The 8,596-nt window shown below is 39.8% G+C and overlaps 3 protein-coding genes across 3 annotated transcripts; 2 read left to right on the top strand and 1 right to left on the bottom strand.

Moving 5' to 3' along the window:
- Positions 1-689: 689 nt before the first annotated feature.
- On the bottom strand, positions 690-1,390 carry LOC141602728 (uncharacterized). The gene is made up of 2 exons (XM_074422851.1): positions 1,155-1,390; positions 690-947 (listed from the first exon to the last, which is right to left on the bottom strand). The coding sequence occupies exons 1-2, from the start codon at positions 1,269-1,271 to the stop codon at positions 846-848; spliced, it is 219 nt and encodes a 72-aa protein (XP_074278952.1). The 5' UTR covers positions 1,272-1,390; the 3' UTR covers positions 690-845.
- A 1,925-nt stretch (positions 1,391-3,315) lies between these two features.
- LOC141601141 (uncharacterized) lies at positions 3,316-3,720 on the top strand. Its single transcript, XM_074421410.1, has one exon. The coding sequence runs from the start codon at positions 3,316-3,318 to the stop codon at positions 3,718-3,720; it is 405 nt and encodes a 134-aa protein (XP_074277511.1).
- A 181-nt stretch (positions 3,721-3,901) lies between these two features.
- LOC141601140 (uncharacterized) lies at positions 3,902-4,747 on the top strand. Its single transcript, XM_074421409.1, has 2 exons — positions 3,902-4,429; positions 4,655-4,747. Exons 1-2 carry the CDS (start codon positions 3,902-3,904, stop codon positions 4,745-4,747), a joined length of 621 nt encoding a protein of 206 aa, XP_074277510.1.
- Positions 4,748-8,596: the final 3,849 nt, after the last annotated feature.

Raw genomic sequence — 8,596 nt, 5'->3', positions numbered from 1 at the left:
AAGAATTCAAATCAATCTTATCAAATTGAGTGAGAGGAGGTTGTGAAGACGTACCATGAGAGCCTGATGACAAAATATGAGAGCCTGATGCTATATTGGCTTTAGCAGGTGCCCTAGAACGAGGTGTTTTGCCTCGGTCAGAGGCATTATTGCCACGCGAGTCCGGTACAAACACTGCATTGGTTAAATCCGTGGCATTCGGATCCAAGTATATACGGTTACGAGGTCCATTCCATGAGTCGGGGTATTTTCCCGTGACTTGATAGCAAAATTTCATACTATGACCCGACTTTTGACATGCAATACAGAAATACTTAGACGGGGCAGAATTATTACGATGGTCAGAACTATCACGCCCTCCCCCTGATGAACGTGGTCCCTGGTGAAGACGGGCTGCGAATGCCATAGCATCCGGGGTTGTGTCCGATTTACTAGATGATAAATTACGAACACCCTCATCCTGTAAAAGGCGATTATAGATAAGATCTAAAGAAGGAAGAGGAGAGATACCGATGATTTGTGAACGAATATTCGTAAAACGATCGTCAAGTCCCAATAAGAAATCTCTGACCCGCTTCTTGTCTCGCCTAGCATTCATAAGATTCACCCATTCACGGGTGCAAGGATTACACGAGCAAGACGACAGTGGGTCATGATCCAAGATGGCGTCCCAAATGACGGTCATACAATAATGAAGCATGAAGCATGACGTCGACAATCAATAGATCAAGTCTCAAACAAATACAACCATTTCGGTACAAATACTTTGAATTAGTACCCTTGAATCATCCAAAATCCCCCAATTAATTGAATCACAAAAAAAAAAAAAAAAAAAAAAAAACTGTTCATCTATGAGCAGTAACCAAAGTCTCAATAAATTTCAATCCATCAAATTTCGGCGCAAATTTATCCGTAGATTCCTTTCTCCCTTTGCTACTTCCATCCTCCTGTACATAATTCAATCCAATTTCAGGAATTTCATTCATAAAACCCAATAACGATCCAATCAGACTTATACTCCAACGTTAATTACTCGGAAAAGTAGGATTGATTTTTTATTTTTCGGGTGAACAAAAAAATTGTTGGGAAAATTACAATTTGCATACTTGGAATCAAAGAGAAAAGAAAATAAAAGAAAAAGAAAAAAAAAAAACCTGATTAAGAGGAGGACGAGTATTGAGGGTAAATGAAGCAGAAGAGGTAGCGGGAACGGAAACGGCTGTAGCCGAGGCGGCTGCTAGCGACACTGCTAATATTCCCGACTTTTTCATTTTTTTTTCTTTTTTGATTTTCGTGGAGGTTTCCCTTCTCAATATGGGGGAAGAATACCAAGAGGGGGTGAAAGGAAAAAAAAAATAGGGAGATCAGGCGACAGAGAGTGAATATTTGGCTTACCAAATATTGTGCGTATTTATACTAGAAAGAAAGAAAGTACTCCTTCTTATTCGCTATAATGTTACCTAACGAATTATTCAAGTAATGTTCCCTTTCCTTTTTTTTTTTTTGGTAACTTTTACTCTTATATTTATTCATTCCTCTCTCATATAAACAAACCCCACACAACTCTTTTACTCCTATTTTATTACTTTTCTTAATGTTTTGGCCCCACAACTCCTTATTTAACTCCTATTAATTCATCTCTCTCTCTAAAACCAACCCCACCAATGTCCTTTATTCATTTTTAATAGTATTCCTTAAGTATCGTGCCAAAAGCAAAGGGGAATATTATAATGAATTGGAGGGAGTATTATTTATTCTTTTTCAGAAATATAAATATATAGTAGTGTTTTATTTTCCATCGTGCTGAATGCTGATATATCCATCTTAATTTTAAAATTATATGTAATTAAAAAAGGGTTATTTTACAGGAATAATCCAAACAATTACTCACCTGCTCATATTAATCCGAACTACATTTTAACTCAAAATAATACTAAACGTAGGTACCCTCTTCTTAAAATACACTAAGTAACCTGATACCTAGTAATCAGGTAATTGCTTTATTTTCTTTTTTTTTAGTACTCCTATAATTATTTCCACCTTCATTCCTTCCTCCATTAACACCACTAAATTAACACTTCACTGAGGTTGTTCGAACAAGTGGATTTCTAGTTGTTTTCTCAAATATGTCCATAAAACCATGATGGAGAAATCACAAGTGTCATATTACTTGCTCGTTTAATTTCTTCGACCCGACGATGCAGCATCGACAGTCAATACACCACCAACACCTCTAATCTACTCCTACATCTACAACCACCCTGCGAGCAGCCCCAAATTTCCACCACTCTACCACCACAACAGCAGCGACACCACCGTCTGGTGTGCATCTTCCGCACTCATGAAGATGTGGCACCGAAACGAACCACTTCATCCCATCCTCCGTCTTGCGCGCTAATTCCGGCCACTACCAGTACATGGATCTATCCATAACCCCAACTTGATTCTCCCCTGCATTTTAATTTAATATCCTCACTACTTTTCCACCATTTCTACATAACCCAGGGCATAACAAAATACCTCCAAATTTTTTAAATCAAAAACACCTCGAATGATGTCAATAATTTAATAAACCATACACTCCTTTGGAGCCGATGCACACACAATCAAGGATTACCCTTGATTGATTCCTACCTTTTATGTAAATATAGCTGTTGCTTTTGATCATTGCCATAAATACGAAGATCTTGCACATATATATATAGCCTAGCATATGTAATGTATAACACACAAGTTTTGGATATTCAATAATATATGAAACATTATACACATATTGGTTTCTAATATGGTATCAGGTTCTAGGTTAATTATTCTCTCAAAATAATATACCCTACTTCCTCTGTTCTCTTATTCTAAAAAAAAAAACACTCAACGCCGCTTTCTTCATCATGACGAATACAACAGACACACCTCACGATTCGAAAACCGAATCCTCATACAATCTTATTCACGTCGAAAATACCGGCAGCAAAATCACCCAAATCGCCTTCAACGACACAAATTATGACGAAGGGTCTCAATCCTTTAAGCTTGCTCTTCTCGCTAAAGGTAAATTGGGATACATCGATGGCACCATCTCTAAACCACCTGATTCGGCCTCAAATATCGAGTCATGGCGGTGTGCTAATGCGTTGGTTACTCTATGGATCTATAATGCCCTGGAGTCCGACGTTCGGAGACAAGTCTCACTACGACCTGAGGCAAAATAGGTCTGGGACAATATCAGAACCCGTTTCTGCCAGAGAAATGATGCGCGGGTGTATCAATTGCAAGCCGAATTAATCGCTTGCCGTCAAGGTCCCACAGGAATCATTAATGGCGTATTATGGCCGCATCACAACTCTTTGGAACGAAATCCTTGAACATGATCCTCTCCCGTTCTACTCATGTAACCCATGTCGCTGTGATTGGGTGACGGTTATGGATGCTTGTAGGGAGAAGAAACGGGTCAGGGATTTTTTGATTGGTCTCGACGATCGCTTTGACAACGCTCGATCTCAAATTCTTGTTACTACCCCTCTTCCCAATTTAGATTTTGCTTATAATTGTCTTTTACAAAAAGAAGGAGTCCGTAATTTATCTATTTCTCGAGTCGAAACCAAACCTGAACCCATGGCTTTTGCCACTCGTCTTAGTCAGGGCAGTCGGGGTCAAGGGGGGAACCGTAGTGACTCTTCTGCTCCGAATACTGTTAGAACTCGCTGCATTGCGTGTAACTGATCCGGTCATAGCTATAAAGTCTGTTTTCGTGTCACTGGTATTTTTTCCGAATAGTGGGGGGGACTGCCTGCGTTAACGAATAATTGTTGATACTAGTGACCCCAACAACCCCGTAGTTGTCAAACCTGACCGTGGTAAGGAAAGACGTTCCAACGCGTCTGGCTCGCAACCCCGTGCTCACATGGTTGGAGGGCAGTCATCCTCTTCATCGGGACAGTCGGGGAGTGCTAGCTTCGACATCAATAATTTGACACCAGCCGAGTTGGTGGACCTCAAACATTTGTGGGAATCACACAAATCCACTTCAAGTGATCGTCTTAATGGTAATACTCCTCTTTCCTCTTGGATTGTTGATACATGGGCATCTTGTCATATGTCGGGATGTCTCTCACATTTTACTAATATTCGAGAAATTACTCCTTTATCTGTTAGCTTACCAAATGGAGATCTCACGCAGGCTACTAAATGTGCTGATATTTTTCTCTCTTCCCGTCTCATTTTAAAAGATGTCTTATATGCACCAAATTTACAATGTCATCTTATTTCTGTTTCAAGTTTACTTCTTGATGATTCTCTAATTATTCAATTTTCTCAAAAACTCTGTCTCATTCAGGACCGTTCCTCGAGGATTCTGATTGGAGTATGTGAGCAACGTGAGGGGCTGTACTATTTGAAGGGTGTACGCACTGACGAAGTCAAAGCCTATTCTGTGAGCCTCAATAATATGGTCGAGCTTTGGCATAGAAAGTTGGGGCACCCCACAACAAATATTTCCCATTTTTTACCGTTTATTGGTACAAACTCTCGTAATAATTCTCAATTTTTAAGCAAGACGTGTGATATTTGCCTTCGCGCAAAACAAACACGTGAACATTTTTCTTTAAGCTCAAACAATGCTATTGCACCTTTCGATCTTATTCACTGTGATTTATAGGGTAAATACTCCGCTAATGGTTCATGTGGTTCGCAATATTTTTTAACTATAGTTGACGATTTTTCACGTTCAACATGGGTCAAGCTCTTGTGACACAAAAGTGACACACAACGAGCGTCAATTTCAAAAGAAAATTAAGATTTTACGTAGCGATAATGGTACCGAATTTACGTGTCTTCAAATTTTTTTCATCACCAATGGCATCCTTTTTTAAACTTCCAATGTTGACACACCTCAACAAAATGGGCGGGTCGAACGTAAGCATCGACATATTTTAAATGTTGCTCGCGCCTTATTATTTCAAGCTAGTTTACCCATATTTTTTTGGGGCGAGTGTGTTTTAGCTGCGGTCCATTTAATAAACCGCACCCCAACAAAACTTCTTCATGGTAAAACTCCCTACGAAACCCTTTTTAATAAACCTCCCTCTATGGAAAACATTCGTGTTTTTGGATGCTTATGCTATGCCCGCAATATAAATTTGCCCCTAGGAGCCACAAATGCCTTTTCATAGGCTACCCATTCGGCAAAAAGGGATGGCGTCTTTATGATCTTGATACCGGGTCCTACTTTGAGTCCCGTGACGTGGTCTTCCTTGAAGATAAATTCCCTTACCATTATCTAAACGTTCATGACCAGATTGATGACTCAAATGATGCTCTTACTCCAATAAACGAGCTTGTCTTACTTCAACCTACGACCCCCGAAACAAACACCACAACCGACCCCACCGAACCTCCTGTGACTACCACTGCCATCCCCAACCCCACGAACACCACCCTCACACCCACCAATCCCACCCCTGCGGCTAACACTGAGACCACGGCCTCCACTTCTACAGGGGACGATCCACCAGCCACTACCCCAAACAATACCGACCCCGCTGACCCGACAGACATGGGACGCAGTCACCGCTTAAAATTCCCAAATTCCCATCATAAAGACTTCGTCAAAATCACTCACCCCTCATCCACCTCACACGCTCCATCAACATCGTCAGGTACTTCATTTCCTCTTACCCATTTTCTTAACTATGCCAAGTTTTCAGCTAACCACAAACTTTTCTTATCAGCCGTGCCCAAAGGTTACGAGCCTAGACATTTTAATGAGGCTATGCAGGTACCGGAATGGTAAGAGGCAATGCGACTGGAAATAAGTGCTCTTGAAAAGAACAATACATGGACACTTGAACCATTACCTTCAAATAAAAAGGCAATTGGGTCCAAATGGGTGTATAAAATCAAGTATCATGCGGATGGCACGATAGAGCGCTATAAGGCTCGATTAGTTGTCATGGACAATAAGCAAATTGAAGGCATTGATTATAATGAAACATTTGCGCCTACGGTAAAACTTGTCACGGTTCGTACCTTACTCGCCATTGCAGCCCCTAAGAAATGGTCCCTCCATCAAATGGACTTTCATAATGCTTTTTTACATGGCAATCTATCCGAAGAGGTGTATATGAAACCACCTCTTGGATTCTCGAAAGCCACCAACGGACAAGTCTGCCGGCTGCGCAAGTCCTTATACGGTCTCCGCCAAGCTCCTCGTTGTTGGTATGCTAAGCTTGCTTCCGCTATTATTTCTTATGGTTTCAAACAATGCCCGTATGATCACAGCCTTTTTCTATGATTAAAACCGACACCTAGGTCCATGTTCTTGTCTACGTTGACGATCTTGTTATTTGTGGCAACAATACCATTATCATCGACCAATTTAAGAAGTACTTAAGTACATGTTTTCACATGAAACACTTAGGGCTTCTCAAATATTTTCTCGGTCTCGAAATCGCGCGCAATGACATCGGGATATTCATTTCTCAACGCAAGTATACACTCGATTTCTTCACTGAGACTGGATTACTTGGGTCCAAACCGGCAAATGTTCCTATGGAGCCGAATCACAAATTGGGCATCTCCACGGCTCCCCTTATGCACGATCCCCAACCATATCGCCGCCTTGTGGGGCGACTAGTTTACCTCACCATAACTCGTCCCCAAATTCTCTACTCGGTTCATATCCTCGCCCAATTTATGCATGCCCCCACGACAGAACATTGGGATGCTGCACTAAGGGTCGTCCGTTACTTGAAAAACGCACCAGGCCAAGGGATTCTCCTTAAAGCTACAAATGACCTACACTTGCAGGCATACTGTGATGCCGATTACTCGGCCTGTCCTACTACCCGTCGCTCTATCTCGGCCTACCTTGTGCTTCTAGGCACCTCACTGATATCATGGAAGACAAAGAAGCAGAAAACGATCTCCTTATCGGCCGCTGAAGCAGAATACCGCTCCATGGCACATGCTACTTGCGAGCTCAAATGGCTTAAAGGCCTTCTCGACTTTCTCGGCATTGTTCAAGCCCATCCTATCCAACTTCATTGTGACAATCAGTCCGCCTTACACATCGCCCGCAACCCAGTTTTTCACGAACGAACCAAGCATATTGAAATCAATTGTCATTTTGTTCGTGACGAAATTCAAAAAGGTTTCCTTTCTCCAAGCTACATTCATACAAAGCACCAACTCGCTGACATCTTTACTAAAGTTTTGGGTCGTGCCCCTTTTGAAGAATTGCTACCCAAGTTAGGCGTCTCGAATCTCCACGCGCCAACTTGGGGGGGGGGGGGTAATAAACCATACACTCCTTTGGAGCCGTTGCGCACACAATCAAGGATCACCCTTGATTGATTCTTACCTTTTATGTAAATATAGCTGTTGCTTTTGATCATTGTCGTAAATACGAAGATCTTGCACACACACACACACACACACACACACATATATATATATATATATATATATATATATATATATATATATATATATATATATATATATATATAATTAGGATCTTTGAGTCCGTGAGTCCATGATATAATATCACACGTTATATTAAACAATGTCACAGCTTAAAAAAAAATCGTGAGATTGTTTTGTATACAATATCACTCGTTATGTTAAATAATATCACAGCTTACAATATCACACGTTATACTAAACAATATCACAGTTTACACGAAAAAAAATTTTGAAAAAAAAAATTTTGAAAAAAAATTAGGCATCTGTTCAAATGAAATCACAAACAGGTTGCCCTTCTCTGCGGGTTTGTCATTGTAATAGGCATCTGTTCTTATTGTAATACATATTTAATGTTAATGTAACATGAATTCTATTAGCATTTGAAATCTACTTCCCCATCACCTAGAGACATATTCTTTGTATCATATGGAATTCGTTTTGCTGTTGATAAGTTATCTTGTGCAATATAAAGTGTGGATTAAAGAGTTACCTAAAATTGGTTGTTGAGTATGTTTGGTTTTTCTAGTGAATAAGAAGTGAGACAATTCGTTACTAATGTCTTGCTGTCCTCCATAATCTCCATTTGTTCATACTGCTCAACTATAGAATTTGAAAGCTAGTCCGCTTCTACATTGGCTTTGCTATAATAAGTATGATGGCCTGAACTTAACACCTTTGAATCGACTGGGATAAGCAGCCGTGGAATAATTACTCGTTTTCTAGTAGCAAACCCCTCCTTAATGCTATGATTTTAGTAATGACGGTAGCAACGCCAAGTTGTTTAGAAACAGCCAAGACAATATGCAACATTTTGGTAAGATCTTTCTCAAAGGGTAGTAGCTCAAGAGTAGAGCATTGTACGATTTTGTTCAATGACGTGGGTTCAAGTCCCACATAGTCTAAAAAAATTTCGTGATATTGATTTGTAATACAATATCACAAGTTATACTAAACAATATCACACGTTATACTAAACAATATCACAGTTTACACGAAAAAAAAAAATTTGAAAAAAAAATCGAAAAAAAAAATTGAAAAAAAAAAAAATTTCGAAAAAAAAAAAATTCGAAAAAAATTTTTTATTTCAAAAAAAATTTGCGATATTGTTTTGTATAGTGCGTGATATTGTTTTATG

The sequence above is a fragment of the Silene latifolia genome, chromosome 9 (genome assembly GCF_048544455.1).
Source record: "Silene latifolia isolate original U9 population chromosome 9, ASM4854445v1, whole genome shotgun sequence".
NCBI classification, from domain to species: Eukaryota; Viridiplantae; Streptophyta; class Magnoliopsida; order Caryophyllales; family Caryophyllaceae; genus Silene; species Silene latifolia.
This window is presented reverse-complemented; position numbering and strand designations above follow the sequence as displayed.